This window comes from Cornus florida, unplaced genomic scaffold, assembly GCF_030987335.1.
Source record: "Cornus florida cultivar Cherokee Brave unplaced genomic scaffold, ASM3098733v1 CherokeeBrave_3.0.0_Hap2_Chr05, whole genome shotgun sequence".
NCBI lineage: Eukaryota > Viridiplantae > Streptophyta > Magnoliopsida > Cornales > Cornaceae > Cornus > Cornus florida.
In genome coordinates, this window is record NW_026775575.1 from 102,882,733 (window position 1) to 102,906,611 (window position 23,879).

The window sequence follows — 23,879 nt, forward strand, 5'->3', positions numbered from 1 at the left end:
AAGTCTTTATAACATTTTTTTAATTTTTAAGAGATATATACCTCAAGTGAAAAAAAAAAAAAGGATATTATTTACTCAAAAAGTAAATCGTGTTTCATATAGTAAAAAATTAAATAAATAAAAAGGCACCCTCAGAAAATAATAATAATAATAAAAATGTGACTGCAATAGTGTTTAGAAAATGCTAAAATAAGGCACTGGGGGTAAGGCCATGAGTATGTCTCCATTGTATAATTCTCTCCAAAAGAGTAAAATTACATATATGCCTGTAGAAGTGGCAGACAGATGATGTCGATAGGATCACAGCGTCAAACAGGACATCGAAGCCAACCACACTGTGACGACCAAATCCAATCTCTCTCTCTCTCTCTCTCTCTCTCTCAATTTATTCAACCATTTCCTTCCTCAAAATTTAATATACCCCCTCTCCTCTCCTCTCCGCCGCTATTTAAGTCCAAAATTTCATCACTTACATTTCCATATCAAACACACTACTACTACTGCTACCATAGAGAGAGAAACAAATAAAATATATATACATATATAGAGAGAGAGAAAACAAAAAGCCCCCCTCCCACCACCACTTCGCCGGCGATGATGATAGCTTATCTAGAGCGTTTTGTTCACGATAACGACACCGACCCAAAACCAGATAACGACGGCGTAACCGTCTGCGGAAACCTAGACCTCCAAGGGACTGTTGATTACAGGTCCACCGACTTAGCCGGAAAAGATTTCGGCGGGCTGCAAACGGCCGAAGCCTTGGCGTTCATCAGACCGGCCGGTTCGGATGACGTAGCGAGAGTGGTCAGAGCGGCTTCTCAGTCATCCAATCTGACGGTGGCCGCTCGAGGCAACGGTCACTCCATCAACGGGCAGGCGATGGCCGGTGGAGGCCTCGTGATCGACATGAGATCAATGGATGATAATTCCATATTCCAGGTGGTGAGATTGAGCGACGGGTCCACATATGTCGACGTCAGCGGAGGGGCATTGTGGGAAGACGTCTTGAAACGCTGCGTTTCGGGGTTCGGCCTCGCTCCGAGGTCGTGGACGGACTATCTTGATTTGACGGTGGGTGGTACGCTGTCTAACGCCGGCGTCAGCGGCCAGGCCTTCCGTTACGGACCACAAACGTCCAACGTCACGGAGTTGGAGGTCGTTAACGGCAAAGGCGATACGTTAGTTTGTTCGGAGACCCAAAACTCCGAACTGTTCTTTGGGGCACTGGGTGGTCTTGGTCAGTTCGGTATCATCACTAGAGCTAGGGTTTTGCTACAGTCAGCCCCGGACATGGTTGGTATTTCTCAATTCTCTTTCTCTCTCTCTCTACACATACATTCTCTGGTTTATCGCCAGTTGTAAATTGTAATGCATGGACGACACGTAATTATCTTAATTTATTGCTTAATTAATACCATTTTTTGTGCGTGTTGTGTGTGAGATTAGGTGAGATGGGTAAGGGTGGTGTATGCCGAGTTTAACGAGTTCGCTCGTGACGCCGAATTTCTGGTGACTCGGCCGGAGGGCGATTCGTTTGACTACGTTGAAGGCTTCGTGTTCGTGAACAGCGACGACCCGGTCAACGGCTGGCAATCGGTGCCTTTGGCTTCGGATCAAGTATTTGACCCGACCCATATACCGCATACTTCCGCCCCGGTTCTCTACTGTCTCGAAGTGGCCTTACATTATCGACACGTCCACAATTCTTCAGCTGTTGATATGGTAAAAAACTGTAATTTCATTCCTGTTATTCTTCTTTATAGCGTACAACACAGCTCATTGTAATAAAATGCTGCTGGCTTTCCACAGCCGTATGATGGGTAATCAACATCGTGATTCAATGATTCTATCCACTATCAACGGTGATGCATATTGCAAAATCAGTTTTGTGACCCATGGGGCCTTTCGTGTGTGGCAATGTGTGGGTCCATCCAGCAGAGACTTGGTTTTGACCTAGGTGGTTGCTAAGTGGGATCAACAGGTAGATGTTTGACCACGAATCAGGTAGTCGGTCCCACCTCAACTGTCAGGGAAGACAGTGAATAACTCAATAAAAAGAGTCAGCAACCTAGTTACACGTGTCCGATGCACAGTATAGAAGGACGGCTTATTCTCGTCCTCCATCGATTACACGAGTATTCAGCATTCCGTAACTATATTACCTTCAACTTGAAACTGACCATACAGCATATAATATATCTTCCATTGGATTTTCTGACACAGCACCTACCAAAACGGACATGGGATAGAATCTTAATTACCAAAATGGCATCGTACTTCTCTAGCGCTGTCGTAATCTTTGGATTTAGAATCAGGGCTAAAATAGTAATGTGGCATCACTAGATGTTGCGTTGCATTGCTGATTGTAGAGATTTCATTGGCGCTTTCGGTCCCCACAACTCCGCAACAGGCCGAAAAGCATTCATTTTCTGGAATCTTGTTGAAGTACGTAAACGCCCCTCTGTTTTCACATTTTTTACTGTCTTCTCCTCTTTCTGTCTAGGAACGGATGCTTGGACGGCTGACATTTCTCAAGCATCTGAAGTTCGAGGTGGAGCTGTCCTACGTGGAGTTTCTGTTGCGTGTGAAGCCTGCGGAGAAACAAGCCAGAGCAAATGGCATATGGGACGCCCCACACCCGTGGTTGAACCTGTTCGTGTCCAAACGAGACATAGTGGATTTTGATCGGACGGTCTTTAAGAAGATCCTAAAGCACGGTGTTGGTGGGCCCATGTTGGTTTATCCTCTTCTCCGAGACAAGTAATCATTCCCATTTCATCTTAATTTCTTTATTAAGTTAAACACAATTTCTCTAATACTACATATGTACACACTAATCGTCTGCTGACTTGACATTATGTGTGTCCATCTAGTTAATAATTGATTTATTTTACTAGTAGTAGCTTGACATGCTGAGATGCTGACGTGATATTATGTGTGTCGATTTAGTTAATAATTGATTCATAGCTTGAGATGCTTAGATGCTGACGTGACATTATGTGTGTTTAATAGTGAGATTATAACTTGACATGCTTAGATGCTGATGTGGACGCCCTATACGTGGCTTTTTACGTGGACTCTGTAAGAGGACCACCTGATTCTAGCAAACTGATATGCTGACTTATTTGCTGAACATTTTAAATCGGGTGGTTAAGATTTTGAAGTTAGGTCATGTACATAGGTAAGGGAGGGTCAGCATAAGTGGGGTCCGCTTGATTACCAAAGGGCTTTTGCCTTTTACCTTCTTATTGGTAAGCGGACCCCACTTGGTAAAAACCGACGGTTGCAACGCCCATCCTTAGCGTGATAGTACACGTATTAGGTGATCCGCAAGGGTCTCATGGTGCTGCAATGTACTTTGTAAATTCTCGCCTCCTATTACCTCACGCTGCTGTTTTTCTTGTACGTGCGGTTTGGTTTGAAGTGCGTGTAAAAGCAGATGTAAAAACAATACGGAGTATTTTGGAACAAAGATACGGTGTACCCCAACACACATGATATTTGCTATTCTCTCTAGTTACTCATCTTCATCGAATACTAATATATAGGTTTCTCTCCCCCGAAATATAGAGTCGGGGGTATTTTGGTCAAAGAAATTTCCTATATATGTTGACGAAGAATTAGGATCCTTTGTTGGAACATGTTTTAGTAATCCTGAATGCATTTATTCAAATGGTGTAATTTTGTATACAATTAAATTCAATAAAAATTATTATATTTTCATTAAAATTATATATGGTTAAAAATAATAATTAATATTATATCATCCACACAAATCTTTTCTTTGGTGTTATTTTAGATGTACCATATATAGAGAAATCCTAGTTGAAAAATACTAGTAGCAAAGGTACTGCGGAGGACAGTTTGGTCTTTAAAACTTTATCTTTTTATGGAAAATGAGATTTCACAGTTACGTAACTTTCAGGGTCAATCTTCCATAGACAAGTCCTCACCCAAAAAATCTTCCCTTATTAGAAACGACAAGGGGGCATTTATTCGCCAACCCGATTACAGTGACATTATAATTTGTTAGGGTTCCATCGATGATCTTTTTCTGGTCGAAAATACCCCAGTGGTGGTTGCCATGACTTTTTCAATGAGTCAATTACTGACACGTGCCTATATGATGAAAGTGATTTGTTTCTTATTCCAAACTCACGTGCTTGATGTGAACCTTGATTTTTGTAATGCACATTGACCACAACGTTATTTAATATATTTTTTTCTCTGCAAAAACTATATAATTATAATGATGTTGTGAGTCGCATTTCCGCTCAAGAGTATTTAGTAATAATTTCGTTTAATCTTCTATGACAAAATGATATTTTAAATTTTTAGTGCAAGAGAGAGTCTATATGAATATCTAATCATGTATATGTAATTTTGTGTTTTGAGATTTAACAAATATAACTTTTTAGACACATTTCCATACTCAATAAACTACTATGTGAATTACTCACACTTTTAACATGTTGTGTAAATAAAGGTGGGATGATCGTACCTCTGTGGTGTTGCCGGAAGGGGAAATATTCTACATAGTAGCATTGCTCCGATTCAGCCTTCCGTTTCCGAAGGGTCCACCGGTTGAGGAATTGGTGGCGCAGAATCGTGAAATTATTCATTGCTGCATCAAAAATGGCTTCAATTTTAAGCTATACTTTCCTCACTACAACTCTGAGGAGGAATGGAAGCAACACTTTGGAAATCAGTGGGCAAGATTCGTGGAGCGGAAAGCCAATTTTGATCCAATGGCCATCCTTGCGCCAGGACAGAAGATTTTCCCAAGGAACCGTCTGCCTTAGTAATAGTATCATTATCAATGAAGCTCAAGTTGTTCCCTTTTTCTTTTCTTTTTTTCTTTTTTTTTTTTGGCATCTTCTTACTGCTGATTTTGATTTGTATCAGTATGTCTATTTCAATTGGTTAAGAAAACAATTTCAAGTTGTGTAAATCAATATTTTGAGGATTTTTTTTTTTTTTTTTGGACACTTCAAGCAAACAATCTAGCAAACTCATAATGTTGTCCTTGGCAAGGCAATTAAAGATGGAAAAAGTTACCACAATCATGGAAAAAGTTACCACAATCACCGTAATATTTATCCATTCTACCTACGTCAATGATTAATTGCCCGATCGTTATACATTTTCATGGCTATGTCATATATTTGAGTGGAGAGGTATGCTTTGCCCAAGTTCTACCTTAGTTTTTTTTAATTAAATTTTAAGGGCGTGATCAAAATTTGAACCCACCTCATCTAATGAAAAAAATTAAAAGTGGGTGGAAGGGTGTGTTTTGAAGAAATCCTACCTTAGTCTTTTTATATTAAGTTCATTTAAGTGATCAAAATTTAAACTCACTCCATTCAAGAGGTTAATTCGATGCCGTGGATCATTGATCATAATTAGGGGCAAAGCCAACTAAAATCATTTTTATAAATATATGTTTTTTTTTTCTTCAATAAGTGTACTGGTCACCTAAAATAAAATACGGACTCCAACCAGCACAGCTAACCATTGAATGGATGATTTATTTGTTCAATTCTATATCATTATAATTTCATCATGCCATTGGGCAACTAGCTCTAAAGGCTAGTGCTCATAAACTAGTCTCTAGGGATGTTTTCCTTCTAGATATAAATGCGCGTGTGTATTTCAGGCAAAGATCACTTCAAATTTCAACTCGAAAATTGGAAAAGAGTCAATGCAGTTTCCACAAGGAGAGAGAGAGAGAGAGAGAGAGAGAGAGAGATGATGATGAGGCAATAAGCTAGGATGGAGAGTTAGGTATCTGATTCTCCTTTTGATGTAAAATCAAACTAACAAAAGCTAGCTTTAGCTTTTCTATACGATTTGGTTCTTTCCTCAATTCCTCGGGTTATGTTATGTTTGGTTTATCAGCAAATCAAATCCACTTGGTTTTTACATCCCTAGCTATCTAGTTTCTTTTTCTTTTTCCTTTTCCTTTTCCTTTCTTTGTTTTCCATTCGATCTCCTTTATTTTCCCATGAAAAGCAGAGAAAAGTGGAAGCAGGTGGGTGGGGCCCAAACATAGTTTTAGGAAAACAATTATAAGATCATCATGATTTCTTGTGAGTTGCACCCACCAATCACTGATCGTTTCATCGGCTACTCCCATGCAAAAGTATCTCATACGTCCGGCCCTCGTTAAACGTGTCATGCATGGACGTTGCCGGAGGGAGGTTACATTTTGTCAAAACCCACTCGCCTCTCAAAGGCGCGTGGCTCCTAAAGTTTCCTTTTCGTTTTGACCGACCTCAGAGTCGCATTCTATTTTGCCTTAGATCAACAATTTCAAACTGAATGACTTCCTTGCCTCTTAAATCAATCATTTCAATAGGGTAATTTTGGTGTGTTTTTGTATGTATGTATATGTGTGTGTGTTTATCATGAAATGTGTGTGTGTTTTGTGTTTATCATGAAGTATTCGTCTTTAAACTTGCCATGCAAGTGTCGAACTCGAACATATAAATTGCTTGACTTCTTTTGAGGTAACTTTTCTTTCTCTTTTCTTTTCTTTCAAGTGTGGATAATATATTTTGTGCGTATTTAGCTCCTTTTACCTTCAAGAATCACTCCAAACATTACTACTTTGAATTGAAATTAGCTTTAGGATACTTTTTTCTTTTTTTCTTTTTTCTTTTGGAGGTAATATAATAAGATATATATATATATATATATATATATACAAAAAATAAAAATAAAAATAAAAAAACTTATAAATTGTTCATTGAAGGGAATGACCATTTCCACTATACCCTTAATTTGTTTCATGAATGCATTGACAAAGTTATCATACATAGTAAATGGGACTAGCTTGTACTCCAATAATTGATACCCATATATATATATATTCAATCACATTTTGAACTTTTTTGGCTTAGGTCCTTAATCCAAACTCTGGCAGAAAAGCCTACTAGACTTGATCGATTGATCGATCCATTGTGCATTACACCACATATCCTTAACTATGATGTAGATGCACCCATTTGCGTTATGCATTATAGCTGGCTACAATTGGGGTTTGGACTGATCAGTTCTACTGCAAATTTGGACTATATATATATATATATATATATATATATATATATATATATCCAGCTGTGAATATATAAAGTTTAATTTGACCCATCTCAATTATTCCATCAATCTCTTTATATTCTACTGTTGAAGTGAAATGAAATTATTATTAATAACTCAATTCGTGAAAATAAAAATAATATATATATATGTGTGTGTGGATTGTTTGACTATATTTTTTGTTATTTATTTCAAAAAAATAAAAATTAAAAGCTTACAACTTCAGAGAAAATCACTCATTCTAGTATTACTCTTTCTTATCTACGAAATTCCGATAAGATAGGGTGTACTAGTGTGGGATGATGACACCCAATTGTTTGACAATCGAAAGCTAATAATAGTTGGAGCTAGGTACATGTTTGGCATGATTACAAAAAGTTTCGTGGTAGTGGACTTTTACAGTTGTAGCCATGATGGGTGAATTGGCTTTAGTGTAAAAGTTTCTTAGTAAGGGTCCACAATCCGTCCCCAGTGGTACCCTTTACAACTGTAGCAGAAGTGCCACCAAAATCTTTTTCCTTTTTTTCTCATTATACAAACAAACAAATGGACAACCCATAATTATACCTTTTTCACAACTCCTCAAATTTCATTTTAATTTTAATTTTTTTTATTTTCTTTCCTTGAATTAGCAAGAATATGAAGTACATAAAGACTTGACTGTACGTTGATCAAGTTTAGGCATAGCCGCATAGGCTTAAGATTTGTGGTTATAATTGATGGAATACATAGCTAAATATATGTCAGACATATATATATGTGTGTGTATGTTAGTTTTGTCCAATGAGTATTATATACCAAGAAAGCTTGATTGATGATTGCAAGACAAAACTTTAGCAGACCACAGGAAGGTAAGTATACATCAATGGACCACATTATGTATTAACAACACAGGACGTGTCACAACAAAGTACACAAATCATTTGTCGTTATATGAGTAACTGAAAGCTATATGCATTATGCACATATATACACACACATATACGTGAAGTGTGTGGTGGAACCAGGACTATTGCACACACTGTGTGTTTGGGTAGAAGTGTAAGAGACTGAAAGGAAACATAAACAATAAATTACTACTAAATTCAACTTCGTTTTTAGACACAGGCCCTAGTTCCACTAAAACAACTAAAACTCGGCTGCGTATTGTCTAATTATGGGCCTATTGAATTTTGGCCAGACAACGGCTCATAATATGTTCAGCCTTGTTTGTCCTTGAGATAGAGGTGCACAGGCTTGTGTTTGTTTTGGTTAGAATGTAAATTAGAGAACTAAATCAATCCAAACAGTTTCAACAAAATTAAAATTCAACTCTAAACTGAACCAATTTGAATCATATTAGAATGGTTTAAATCGGCTGGGATTCACAGATTTTTTTTTTTTTTTTGAGCAAGTATCCGGCATCACAATACACGTACCATTCAAATCAGGAGTGTAGTTCGAAAGTAAGACCTCAAGAACTTACCTCATTGATCCCTGTCAATACCGATATGCCCCGGAGGACGGATTCACAGATTAAATTCCCTAAATTTAAAGTTTAATAATGATTATGTTAACCTAACCTCACTTACAATACAACCCAACTTTTCTGACCTAGAAAGAATTCTTTCTAATTCCTAATTAATAATTTATTTCTTAATCTACTACTTAGTATTGTAGTAAAATGCCAACAATTAAAAACTAGTAAATTATAAGTATTTAACTTTGTTCGCATTGATACTGTTTTTTCTTTATTATTATTATTTACCTTTAAGTTATGAACCAAATTATTCCTAACCACCAGGATGGAGCCATTCGCAAGCTTGTTGGGGCAATTGCCTCTACTGATTTTTTTTATTTTATATATATAGTAATATACCTTGTTAATTTATATTTCTTTATGTATATATACCGATAAAATTACCCTACTATCCTCACTAAAATTATTAAAATATTATACTATGGCCTTCCTTCACACAATTTTTTGACTATGTCTCTGCTAACGACTCCATTTTTTAAGAAATCGGAACCAAAAGATTGATGAATCAAAACCATCAAAAAGCTTGCTTTAGGATGCAATAATGTAAACAAGTTAATTTTTATTTTATTTTCAAACTCATAAAATGGTTATGAATTTAGACATCCTACGTCAACTCAACTTCGACTTCTAAAAGCAATATAAGCACTTAGACTACTTTATATTCGATTGTTTGTATGCTGCATATGTGCCAAAAATTAAAATTATATTTTAATTTTCATTTTATTTTCAAACTCAAAAAACGTTTATGAATTTAGACATCCTAGGTCAACTCAACTTCGACTTCTAAAAGCAATATAAGCACTTGGACTACTTTCTATTCGACTGTTTGTATGCTGCATATGTGCCAAAAAATATATATATTTACCAAGTGGATGAAGTACATTTAGTCCACCTATTAATTATGATTTTGGAATATATACAGGCGACCTATGTAGTCTGTATTACCATGTGATTTAATAATTGTATAGTTGGGATTTGAAAATAATCAATTGTCGGCCATTTTACATGAGAATAAGTTTTGAGTTATGATGTGGTGTGATGGCTAGGGAGTGCTCAAATAATTCGTCAATTCGATAAATCGAATCGAATCAATTCAATCTGTATGGTTCGGTTTGGTTTTTTACTGTTGTGGTTCGGTGATGAATTGAAAAATTAGTAATTCGTAGTGACCGAATCAGTTAACGAATTAGGTGCTGAAAAAACCGAACCGATAAACCAATCCGTGGGCAATCCGTAAAATTAATATACATATATTATATAACATATATAGTATGCAGTATATACAGAATACATTATTGATATTTTTGTTTTCTTTAATTATTAAGTTTTCAAAAGTTTTAATGTTTTACGAACCTAAGATGCTTTACTGCTTTGTGGCTTAGTGTTTTACACTTTTTTGTTTTTATATTCCTTTCATTTGCATGCGTCTCTGTCCTCCCATCAAGTCTTATCTGATCCCACAAACCGACTACTATACTCACAGTCTCTCATGGAAGGCCTAGGTTACCCAATGCTCTCGGTCTCTTATAGAACTTAGACAAGTAAGCATCTCCAATTTACATCGGCCAATCATTTCCACTTCATTTACATCTAATTTTTAGTGAGTTCAAAAGTTTTTCATTATTTTCTTCTATGAATTTTTGTTCTTCTCTTCTAGAAAAAAATCTTGAGTGCTCCATCTCGTCACTGAGTTTCAGTTCTACCTTATCATTTTCATAGCCCATTTATTAATATGTATAGTCTTTAGAAATTCATGCATGACTCAGACAAAAATCAGTATTTCGAAACAGAGTTAACAATAACAGATTCTCTTTTTCCTTTTAAATTCATGCATGACTCAGACGAAAATAGTATTTTGCCTCTAATTTCAGTTTCTTAGTTGTGCTCTGTCAAGCCTAATCCGTGGGAACCGAACCGAACCAATCCGTTATTTCACGGATCGATTTGGTTCGGATCGAGAGTTCCCACGGATCGGTTTGGTTTCAGATTTAGCCAATCCGTGAGGACCGAATTAGTTTGAATTTTATCCAAAACCAAACCAATTCGATTTGTGATCAGCCCTAGTGATAGCTCAATGGTAGGCATGTGGTATTTATGGCCAAGTTTAAATCTTCATTTCATTAATATGTTAGTTGCTTTAACTTCAAAAAAAAAAAAAAAAAAAAGTTTTGAGTTATGGACCACGTGATCTAATTGACATCTTTGTATGACCGTTGATTCATAATTGAATCAGTGGCCGACATGAACATAAAAGCTACAAGAATCCTATATACTCTAACTAATTTGAGAATGTTTGTAATTAACGACAATTATGTCGATTATAAGTCTAACTGGAATTAAAGAATTAGTAGATTCGTCCTCCCCAAAATGGGAATAGACTAGAGTTATGAACTTATAATCATGGAATCAACTCCATTATCACATTATAGATCAACTTCAATTGCAAGAAACATTCATGCTACATTTGGTGTGCAGGAATGGAATGCACATTCCAACAATTCTTTTGTTTGGTATGCAATATAAAGTAGGAATTAATGGTAATTCCATTTGAATGAAAATCCATTCCATAACTAAACCTATGGAATGACAATTCCATTCCCAATTAATTTTTTTATATAAAAAAAAAAAATCAACTTAAAAACCCTCATGTTCCAACTCCAAAAATCATCACCATCTTTCACCACAACCACCTCCACCTTTCACTACCACCACCGCCACCGACTTTCACCACCACCCACCGCTTTCCACTACCGCCACCGCCTTTCACCACCAACATCGTTTTCCTTTGCCCCAATTATCACCGCCGCCACCGCCTTTCACTACCACTACTGCCACCACCACCATTACCGTATTCCACCGCTACCACCTTCCACCACCACCACCACCGTCATCACTTTTCACCACCACCGCCTTTCACCACCGCCACCCCGCCTTCCGCCATCACTTTTCACCATCGCCGCCGCCGCCACTACCTTTCACCACCACTGCCGCCACCTTCTTTCACCACCTTCCATCACTGCCTCCACCTTTCACTACCGCCACCACCTTTCACCACAGCCACCGCCTTCCACCACCATTGCCGCCACCGTCTTACACCACCGCCGCAGCCGCCTTCCACCACCACCGTCGCTGTCACCTTCCAACACAGTTGCTACAGCCTTTCATCACCACCGCCGCCTTTCACCACCTTCCATTACCGCCTTTGCTACCGCCTTCCACCACCGCCATCACCTTCCACCACTGCCACCTCTACTACCTTCCACCACCACCACAGTCACCTTCATTGGCGAAACTACTGCCACCTACACCACTATATCTTCCACCACCACCAACACTCTTGCCACCGCCTTCCACCAATACTGTTGCATTTCACTAACACCGTCACCTTCCACCATTACCACCGCTGCCGCCTTCCAACACCACCACCTACACCACTACCGCTTTCCACCTCCACCACCGCCATTACCACCATTAATTTTTTTAAAATTATTTAACAATGTCATTTTGTTAATTTAATTTATTTTTTACTAGCAAGGATATTTTGGAGAACTTAATTTAAAATTTATTCCATTCTAAATTTAAAATTGGTCCAACCAAACACTAGAATGGTTATTATCATTCCATTCATGTACATTTCATATTTATAACAAAACAATAGAATGAGAATGACCATTCCATTCCATTCCCATTCTCATTTCATTCCTACTTACATTATATTTTATTCATGCACATCAAATGCCAGCATCAATACTTTGAATTTAGAATTTTAAAATAAATTAGTTCAAAATTCAAGGTCGATTTCATTATTCCCAAAATACACTTCGGTTGGGCATTATAAAAAAAAAAATGAGTTCAAAATGATGCACATTCATTAAGGGTCCATTTACTAACGTTTTCACTTTCTTACTTTTACTTTCTTCAAAAGTAAAATCATGATTTTACTTTTTTTTTTTTAGATGAAACAGAAAGTAAAATGATGTTTAATAAGAAGATTTTATTTTTAATATTTTGAAAGTAAAAAACTGAAAGTAGGTTTAATAATTTTGATTCTAATTTTACTTTCCTATTATCTTCCTCTCTCAAAAAATTTTTTTATCTAGTTTTGATGTAATAGCTGCTCACTGCACTGGTTTAGGTCTATCTAGGTCCATGGACTTTTCCCACTTGCTTGGGGCGGCACCAAGTCATTTATTGCAAACAAGTTTCTTTATAACAGTGAATAAGATGGGCCTATTCAATTGTATAGGGAACCGAATTCACTTTCTTTATCTTCCTCTGCCACATCCCTTCGAGTCAGGGGGCTTCGTTTCAGGTTCTTGAAAAATCCATTGATTATACATATATTCACTAACGCTTGCTACGCCTTAGCTAAATAACAAGAAATCGAATATATATATATATATATATATAGGTGCGCGCGCGTGTGTGTGTGTAAGAGAAGGAGTGAGTTTCATACATGGCACAGGGATGGGTATATTGTTGATGGGTTTAAAGAGGAGAGAGATGGTTGTGGGTAGTGGGAGAAGGTGGCAGGAGGCGGCAATGGGAGGAGGCGGAAGGGCAATATGAGGACTTTAGGAATTTGTTTTTTTTGGGGATAAATAGTGCTACAATAATACTATTACAGTAAGGAAAGTAATTCCTATGTACAGTGGAGAAATCACAGAAAGCATCATTTTCTCACTTTCTATTTCCTTCATTAAATTTGAAAGTACTTTCTAAAAATGAAAAAGTAAAAGTATATTAATAAACATAATTTTTTCTTTTACTTCACTGTTTTTAGGAATTGACAGTAAAAAAAAGAAAGTAAAAACGTTAGATAACGGGCCCTAAACCCCATCATTAATGCAGTAAGATCAAGGTTATTCTCAGTCAAACTCTTATCAAACATTGTGGATGTCCTAAAAAGTTTGAAATGCAAAAAATTCTTCTATTGGTTGAAAAAGTGTGCAAACAACATTTATCATGTTCAAATCTTACGTTTATAGTATGAAAAATAAGCAAACAAGGACTTCTAACACCAAAAAGTGACGTGCCAATTATGTGACCAAAAAAAAAAAATACCAACATTACCCTTTTTGACTTTCCAAAATGCTCCTCGTTCATTTTTCCCTCATTTCTATATATAATATTCCAATTTCATTATTTATCTCTCTATAATTTTTGTTTGTATATATTTTTTTCTTTTCATTCTCTGTCTCTCTCTAACAGCTCTCTCCCACGTATATAAATTTTATTTCTTTAATATCAATAATAATAAATATTAAATAAATTAAATTTATCTTTCTTAAAAAATTCTACTTATATCCTAGTGTGTATTAGAAGCTTTCTGCAAGTTCGTGTGCATATATACAATAATATTTTTTTATATAGAAATAATAATATTTTCTAAGACATGAAAGTGATTTACATATTATGTTAGTAATTTATTTTTCCATATTCACATAATCAAATAGTTAAATATTAATTTACCAAAAAAAAAAAAAAAATTTATACCAATAAGACGAATATATATACACCTAAATGTCTATACCTATTATTTACTCTTTTAAGAACGAAAATATTTGGTCAAACATTAAGGGTTTGTTATCTGTATAAAAGAAAATAGTTTATCCCGCACCCAGAATATATATAGTATTTTTATATTTATCTATATTACTATTCGAATTATTTGTAGGAATCTGATTTGGCACTTGACTTTTATATATACATATTACATCATATTTCATTGATTTTTTAGATAAAGATAATAATAAAAATTATTTATTTGATTTAAAGATATTTAAATATATTTTAATTATATATTTGTTAATTTTTTACATTATATTTCATTTAATTTTACACTCTAATTTTCTGTAAGTCATTTTAAGTAATTTCAACTTCTACTCATCTTTTATTATTTTTGTAAAGAGAAACTTAAATGGGATTTTTTTTTTTTTTCTATCTCACTTTATTTATCCAACCATAAACCCTTGTTTGTTCACTTTTCGGTGGAATTTTCAATTTTGAATATAAAAAACATTATTTACACACTTTTCAAATTAGAAATTTTTTACACTTCACCCTAAACAATTACAAGCGACTGGAATGTTACGAGTCACGACTTCATTCTTCACCATACCAACCCTTTCTTCACCTTTCCCTAGTTAACTAACATGTCTGCTCTCTGCTCCCTGCTCTTAACATGTTTGACATTCCCGACTCTTCTATCGATTAGTTGTTGGTGCATGCATGTTAAAGGTTTGCCTTGGGGCCTCTTTTGGACCCAATTGAGTGTATATTTTGTCTACTTTTTGGACTTCTTGTCTTTGGGCCTGGGCTTGGCCCCAGTTTTTTTTTGGTTTGTTTTTGTTCAATGAATTTATTTACTTACCAAAAAAAAACTTAAAATTGTCAATCTTTTTTATGTAAGAAAAATACTTCTCAAATGAGACCAGCATAAATGTCTGTAGGTATGTTTAATGTTTTTATTTGAAAACCAATACTCTCTATAGCATTGATTTTAAATGAAAATAAATACTAAATAACACTCCTTAGTCTCCCCTGTATATCACTTTATGTAAATATCACTTGAAGCCATTATTGCGTTAACTTTGTTTCAAGCTAAAGTGATTGTCGATATTGAAAATTATATTTTGTTAAAATATATAGAGAAGCAATTTACCACTAAGTCCTATTTTTTCCTACAATATGTCATATTTTTTAATTATTTTCTATTTAAATCATAAACCACTCAATTTTTAAATTTGACATGTTGACGTATTTGTATCGTATCATGTCCGTATCTGTGTTACACAGCTAATTATACATATTAAATATTAATAAAATATTATATTATAATGTAAACTATTATTTTTATTTAATAAAAATTATATATTTAATATATAGTGTAAATTCCTTTGAGACAAAAATATATATGAGTTATTATATATTTTTATTTATTTTATATAATATTAATAAATTGTTATGCAATAGATATTTTATATTATTTTATACCATATCTATATTATTAATTATATATTATGCAAATATTATATTATAATTAATTTTATAATGTTACAATATAATTAATTTATAAATATTATATTATAATTAATTTTATAATGTTACAATATAATTAATTTATAATATTATAACACGTTATATATTTTATTACATATAAGATATATTATTTAACATTTTAAATTTATTTACGATAGAGTATAAGTTAAATATATTACAGTATATATCACATATTAATATTAAACATAATCCATATACGTGTATTTATGTACAGAATTGACAATAATATTGTTGTCTTATTATATCTTATTTTGTATTTACATGTTGAGTATTCTTAGAATTTGTAATTTAAATTAATATTTTATCTTATTATCATGTATTAATATTATTAATATTTGTCAAAAATTGAATTGCTTACATTGTTTATACAGTCCACATTATACTGTATTTTAATAGGTACTAATAAAAAATTTAAAAATATTACATCTGGTAGGAAATATGTATTACTACTGAAAAAAGGGTTTGTTTTGAAAAAATCGTATCACAGTTCCAAAAGTGACACTCTTTTTGGCAGAGCATTATTAAATACGAGTAATTGAATTCAGTTTGATCAAATCATTTTCTAAATTCTAGGGTTCCATTGACAGAGAAATCGGTTTGGTAATCTTGTTCTTGTTTATGTGAAGGAGATAGGAAAGTGACCATGAGAGCGCACATTCTTGGAAATACTAGTGTAAGTCAAAGAATATGGAAAAATATGAATCTCAGAACTTGGAATTAGGGTTTGCATCGAGGAAGAGTAAAGAGTTGGGGCAACAATTGAGTGATGGAAGGAGGGATTTGTAGAGAGTGTGTGTGTTCCCAATGGTGGATTTGCAGTCTCAGTTGGGAGCTCGCAGTGTTGGCTCCGAGTAGTGCTCGGGAGATAGTGGAGCTCGCAGTGAAGAGCCTTCGTCCTCTTTGGTGGCATTGGAGGGAGACAAATGTTCATAATAAACGCCCTAAAATTCATTCGTTTTCTCTGTAAGACACCTCGTATCTCTATTTTTCTGTGAATTTCTTGAAATTAAGCTGCAAACAATGATTGTTCGATTGGTTGATACACATTCTGGTAATTTGGTAACATTTAAATACTCCTACTGTGTATGGTGATTTATAGGTGTTGGATATAGATAAAAGTTGGAATCATTTATGCTTTGACGATTCAAACTTTCTCATCAAAGTATGTGTCATTATCTCTGGAGTCCTCTGAGTTGGGGTTAGCAGCAATATCTTACATTGAAGTACTTATTTGATATATATTTTTGTGGAAATTATGGCTTTGTAAGGATATTCTAAATTATAATACAGTTATGGAAAAGAGCATATTTTAAGTTCAGTTTTTCTTAAAATACCATGGTTGTGGCAGAATATATTGCTTTGTCTTTTAACTTTCACACAACAGGTGTAATAATATGTTTATTCTATCTTCTTCTTCTTTATTTTTTATTTTTTATTTTTATTTTTTATTATATATTTTTTATGTATGCTTTTTTTCTAACTTGATCTCTTATTGGATTATCAATTAAAGAGGAAATATTTGATGTAGTTAGACGAGGCATTAAAAACCTATATCACACAAAAGTGATCATTGTTTCTTTTTTTTTTGATAAGTAAAAGTGATCATTGTTTCTTATATATATATATTTAAATCTTCCATGTATTTGATAGGATGGTTAAGAGATTATTTATGGTTAAACCACCCTCAACTTACTACTCTCTCTATACAAAACACCTCCCAAGATATAGTAGAAGTTCCAGGAGGAGTATGGCCTGGATTTATTCTCATGTTGTTATAGTTTATTGATATTATGATGATCAAAATTGCAATCTAATGGTTAAAGATGTGTAGAATTGAAACTCATCAAATCCATTGCTTAAACTCAAATCCATTTAGTTTGCAATTATCATATTGCAAGCGACATAAATGAAGGATGGAATACAGGAATGGTCTATCCCACGATGAGAGAAATTAGTCCTCATAATTGTCACATTGTGTATAATGATCTCCATTATCCCATATGTGGATGTCTAACGTGGTCCCAAAAAATGCTAAAATAGCGGTGGACATCACATGGAATAATTTCTCTATGTGATGGGTCTTTCTAATACATTGGCTACACATACCCACATTTATTGATGTTGGTGCCAAGTATCAACTGACCGCTGTTCTGCTTTCTTAATCTGAGTCAATATTCTAATATTTCTTTGATGTGAGGTCGTGATAAAGCGAGGAGATCGTTCCACGTAGATTAGGAATATTGAGGTTAGCGTCTGAGTGAGACTTCAAGCTACACCAGGGACTCTTTTCTGAATGGAGATTGAGAGGGGGAAGGCAGTTGCTCAGTACTTTTGATAACTCGAGGTCCAGTGCTAGTATTTATGATTCTTGGTCTCTTGTCCTTAATGACTAATTACTGTGCCTAATATTACTATTTTCCTTTCTGGATAAGGACCCTGGTCGTGAGGGCTAACTTCCCTTTGACCAATGGGCTGATGGGAACTCTTCCTGACTAATGGGATGTCAGGAGGTGACCTGAGGCAACCTGCGCCTCCGTCCAGAGATAGTAATGATGGTTCCTATCTTGCAAGTCCCCTTAATGAGTCAGCGCATTTAATGCGCTGCCCAATTTCTCTGTCTTACTGAACTCCAACCGTTGGTACTAAGCGTCCTCTCCCCCTGGTGTAGGTCTTGGTGTGGGGGGGGCGTTGTTCATTATAGGTATATCGTCGAGCACGACCCCCATGAGGCAACTCCTTGAATTCCATCCTCCCATCCACTATTCCTCAGATTCCGTATTTCAAAGGGGAAAAAGTGAGGGACTCGAGGTTCTGCCTTCTTTAACCTTGCGCTCCCAAATTCCTTCGTCCCTCGAGCTCTCCCATAATGGATGGCTCAGGGCGAACAATTATGGCAAAGAGTTCCTATGCCCCTTTCCTAAGTACTGCACGAAGGGAAGGACCTCTCGGATATGGTGGAGCCCATTTGACTGGAGCGGGGCGCCTCCATGGCAGAAGAGTGAAGGGTGGCGACCCCATCCTCTTGCGAGCTCAGTGCTCGCATATCCAATCCTACCAGCCCGAGGCTTTTAGGGTTGCCAGGAGAGTGCCAGGTGGGACCTAGCATGGTCCACTCTGCATTGGCCAGCTGTAATCATCGTTCAATGAGGACACGTAACATCCGTTGTGGCAACACCATCTACAATTTCTTATGTCCTGTTTCCTGCACATTTTAAACCAATAAATGTGCTGATTGAAAGAGATACATTGTATGCTGGACTTGACTTGGATTTTGTAAACCACATCATTCTGGTCTTGTGGTTTTGAATGTTGACGATGGAAACCTTTGCAGGGACTGGAATTGCCATTTTGCAGCTGCTACATCTTCCGATACCGACAATTATAGTTTAAATGGAAGGGACAGTATTAACCAAGGTATTCCAGTGTTGAACAATGATGGTGATGAGAATTCCCTTGTTTCTAGTGGTAGGAAGGACAATGCATTTCGCTGTGATACAATAACAATGGAAGATTTAGTTGTTCAGATGGATCTTCCTAATGACTTGTTGCACACGGTACACACTGCTTTGGTATTGTAGGAGCTACTCGGTATTGCTTGTTTCTAACTCACAATTAATGCTTTCTTAATAATTGTCATAATTTTTCAGGTTTTCCTCTTTCTTGGACCACTGCAACCTTTGTCGTGCTGCTAAGGTCTGCAGGCAGTGGTGCGCAGCTAGTGCTCATGAAGATTTCTGGAGGTTTTTGAATTTTGAGAATTGAAACATATCTGCGCAACAATGTGAGTATTATATTTAAACTTGGGCTAAATTACTGCCTTATTTGTTTATTTTTTATTTATTAACTATTTTTTTGATGGAGCATGTTCGACTTAAACTTGGAACTTTAGTGTACCCAATAAAATTGGCACTGTTTTACTTGAGATCCTCTTATTTTTTATTTTTTATTGGTAATTCCTCTCCAAGCCTAGCCCATATGCTAAGGTTCTGGAAGTTCCCCCTCTTCCCTTCCCCTAACCAAGTCCCGTCCTTCCACCGAGACCACCACTTAATCTAGTGGCATGTAGTCTACTTGAGACCATATTAAGGATTTTAAGCGACTCATGAAGGCTGTAGCTTATAGTATATCTTATTGATGCAAAAAGAAGTGCTAGGAGTTCTCTTCCAATAGCTGTCCCATCACATTTTATGGTCCTTTTATTCCAATTATAATTATTTTCTGTGACTTAAAAGTTTGTGGGGATAGAGGATTTTAGGGCTTATAGAGGGTGTAAGAAGAGAATAGGGATTTGAAATTATATTAGGCAAGAGAAGAGGATGTTAAGGGTTGGTGTTGGTCTAGGTAGTGGGAACAGTGTCCTGACTCCTGAGGTATCAGATAGCTATACCCAACCTGAAGATCCCAACTCAAATCTAACTCGATGTTAACCCAATATGTGTGTTGTGTGTGTATAAGCTTCTTCTTCCTTTATTTTGGTTGTACTGATTTTTTTCTCGCATCTAACTCATTTGAGCCTGAATGGATGTGTGAATATTCACGATCTGAATTGGGGCTTTAGTGGAAATCAGCTTTCGGAGCTGCCTAGCATTTATGGCTCATCTGGCTCGTCCTCTCAAAATGAGATACACTTGACGTTCCAGCAGCCCAATCGTTTGCTGCAGAACCTCAACTGTGTTGGTTGTCCAAATATTAAGAAAGTTCTCATTCCTCCAGTGGCAAAATGTTTCCATTTGTCATCGTTAAACCTTTCCCCGTGTGCAAAGTTGAAAGAAGTTGACATTGCTTGTTTCAATTTGTGTATTCTTAATTTGAGGTACAATTTTAGGTCTTTTTTTATTTGATAGTGTTAATTGCTGATTCTTCAGATGTTCTGTCCACTGAGGATTTCATTCCATGTTCTCTCCTCTCCTGATGATGGTTATTGATAGGCCATAGAGAGCACTGCATCCCTCCTCCCAGGAGTGCAGTTCTCATGGAAGCTAGTTTTATGTCTATAGAGTAGAGCAGCTATGACTCTTGCTTTATAGGTGTATTTATAAATAGGAAAAAATACCATTAAGTCCTACTTTTCCCTCATAAGTTTTAAACTACTCAAATCTTCCATTTATACCTTTTTAATTAGAAGTAAAATTTTGTATTATAATTAATATTCAACAATTGTTTGTTTTACTATACAACATGTTTAAGATTTCGTACTAGCAATTGATTTTTTTTTTTTTGTCATTTAAAAATTTTAATTGCCAAATAATTAGTTTATTTTTTAAAGCATAAAATATTTTCAAACTATTGAAATAATAATATTTTATTGACTTCTTTATAGAATTTTTAAATTTTTGTGTATTGAAGTCATAACATGAATTCTGCACAAGATTTTTTCAAATGAATTAAAAATTTTAATATAAGTTATATTCATAATGTGATTTTCGTTAAATCACAAGAACTTAAAAAAGAAAGTAACAATAAATTAAAGGGTTAATTTCACTGACACCCGCTCAGGTTTGGCCAAATATCGCCCTTAAACATCTTTCGAAAATAACTATCACGCACATCACATATTTTTGCTCTGTTTTTCACTAACACTTCAACCGTTAGTTGAACAGTTCTGACACGATATAAAATGACTTAATCACCCTTTGAATTGTCAAACCAACCATTTAGCTTAAAGAATTAGATTAAAAGACTAAAATACCCCTAAAAAGTTGTAAATTTACAAATTATATACACACACACATTACATTGGGTTAGGACTTGAAATCCTTTCGTGGGATGCTTGAAAGAAGGAAAGAAAAACAGCAGAAAGAAGCACAGATGGGTCACAACCTTAGATAGGTCTAGACCGGGGATTAGCACTAAAGGAAAAGGAGCATAGAAACGGTCTCGCTGTTGTGCGAGAATAGGGTGAATTGGATCTGGAATTCCATCTGAGTGTCTGGACTCAGCCCATTCCTCAACGTGAGGAGGCAGAAAGGCAAGGGTCACGGACTGAGATCCGGATTGGCGTGAGAAAAAGGCATAGTGAATTTATACACGGGTATTACATAAAAAAAAACAGAGGATCATTTACTTCCAACAATACGAGACATCAAAGATAATAATCACATGGAAAGGAGGGAACGTGCCTCCAAAATACATATGTACTCATAAAAATTCATTAATTCGGATAAGTTTTACAACTGCGTGTATATATATATATATAATTCTGAAATCACAGCTCCAAGCCAACCCAAAAAAGCGAGAGAGAAGCTGCAGTCATTAGTCATCATTTGGTGACAGAGGAAAAGAAGAAGAATTGAAAATTCAATGAAAAAACCACTTTATTCTCTGTGCTTTAGCAAACTGAACTTTGTTGAGAGACTATCAGACTTGACCCTCTACAAGCAACGCAACAATTTACTCCATCTTATTCATTAATCACCGTAAAACTCTATCTTACCCATCAGTTGCAATGTCTGGGTTGGTAGGTGGGTGTGGGGTATAATGGACATTTACCTAATCTGATATTTTGGAATAAAAGAGATTAAAAAATTATGGGTAAAGTTGTCTTTTCCCATGTATTTAACAGAACATTTAACGGAAAGTTAGAAATAGACCTGAGTGATAGTTATTTTCGAAAGATATTTGAGGGTGATATTTGGCCAAACCTGAGGGGGTGTCAGTGAAATTAACCCTAAATTAAATTGTAAACAAAAAATACTGATGGACTAAAAACATAAAAATAAAAAGTTATAATACAAATTACAAATAAAAGTGAACGTTTGTGAGAACTAAAATGGAAACATTTATAAAATGTAGGACCTATTCTTCTTATTATTTAAAATTGATAGGACTTATTGGTCTTGAAAGGGAAAAGATGGTGGTAATTTTTCCTATATAAATATTTCTTACTGTAACTCCAAATTTGAGGTTACATTCTTTTGTGATTCCTTCAGATGCAAAATTTACTTCTTCTGCTGTTTAGGTTCCGTTCTTTTGTGACTCCTTCAAATGCGAAGTTAACTTCTTCTGCTGTTTAGTCTGAGTCGCCTAAAATAAGCTTTGGGCAAGTTTGTTAGTTTTGGTGCAAACACGCACCTTTACACCTGCTGCTTATTGTTGAAAACTTGGCTGTCATTTGATGATTATGTTTGGCCTAAGAGAGCTCCCATTTGTTCAATATAGCTTACTAATTTTCTTTAATTTTGGTCGCTGCCACATCTGGACTTTATTAGTCTTGCAACATTGATGAAGAAGTGGTTGAAGCTGCTGTGTCACAATGCAACATGCTGGAGACACTTGACGTCAGCTTTTGTCCAAAGGTAAATTTCCTATAAGTAATATTTTTATGTGACCCTTGGTACAAAGGATGAAATACTAGAAGGGAAAGTAGAATGAATTGAAGAGGTATCCCTCGGGGGATATGTAGGAACCTCTTTTTCATGAAGTGTATTGCGCGATTTGACCGTTATACCATTTAATAAAAATATAAAAAAGGCTTTTTGGAAGGGTTAATGTGTAAAAAAGAAGCTCTCCTCTTCTCAGTAACAATAGTTGCATCACAGTTCACTCATTCACGTGTAGTGTCTACGTATGTGAAAGAGGTAGCTGTAGATAAGAATTTGGGAATGAATAGAATCGGTTGAGCAACCAACGGGCCAATGGCCTAGCGGTATCAGCCTCTTACTTCCCAAAAGGAAGTCAGGGGTTCAAGTCTTAGTAGAGACGTGTGCGTGAGTACCAACGAGAAAAAAAAAAAAAAAAAAAAAAAAGAAAGAATCGGTTGAGCGACGCGACCTAGGAATGGCGGGAAGTGCCGTGCCAAGACAACCGTATTGACTGAAAATTGCAACTTATTTTTATTTAGATTAATTGGAAGGTACTTCATTTTTTAAAATTCTCTCTTTGGTTAACTAAGCAGATATGCTTGGTGAGAATGGGGAAGTTTAGTGCAGCATGCCCTAGTTTGAAACGCATTTTCAGTAGCCAATCACCCATATGATAAGTTCAAGGATGTGCTTTAATTCGCTTGCTTTCAAAGAGCTTGTATGCATGCTTTGGTTGTTGGAAGCAGCTAGCATGGTAACTAATCCACAATGCCTCTTGTATAATCTAAATGTCCAGTCTTCATTTGTTAATGTTGTTGTTTTTCTGTACATTGTACTTCATGTGGCTGTTGTCTGGTGTAAGTAGAATAAACCTCATCTTCATTTTATTTGAATCA

The 23,879-nt window shown here is 35.5% G+C and overlaps 2 protein-coding genes across 3 annotated transcripts; both read left to right on the forward strand.

The window, feature by feature from the left end:
- The first annotated feature begins 276 nt into the window (after positions 1–276).
- Positions 277–4,954, forward strand: LOC132308088 (cytokinin dehydrogenase 7). Its single transcript, XM_059806062.1, has 4 exons — positions 277–1,296; positions 1,450–1,725; positions 2,507–2,763; positions 4,490–4,954. The coding sequence occupies exons 1-4, from the start codon at positions 595–597 to the stop codon at positions 4,803–4,805; spliced, it is 1,551 nt and encodes a 516-aa protein (XP_059662045.1). The 5' UTR covers positions 277–594; the 3' UTR covers positions 4,806–4,954.
- An 11,198-nt stretch (positions 4,955–16,152) lies between these two features.
- Positions 16,153–23,879, forward strand: LOC132308090 (uncharacterized). Of its 2 annotated transcripts, none has more exons than XM_059806064.1 (4): positions 16,153–16,645; positions 19,014–19,236; positions 19,330–19,463; positions 22,891–23,879. In XM_059806064.1, exons 1-3 carry the CDS (start codon positions 16,449–16,451, stop codon positions 19,372–19,374), a joined length of 465 nt encoding a protein of 154 aa, XP_059662047.1. In that variant the 5' UTR covers positions 16,153–16,448; the 3' UTR covers positions 19,375–19,463; positions 22,891–23,879. The 2 variants fall into 2 exon arrangements, with proteins under 2 accessions (XP_059662047.1, XP_059662048.1); XM_059806065.1 differs by having other exon boundaries at positions 19,014–19,096.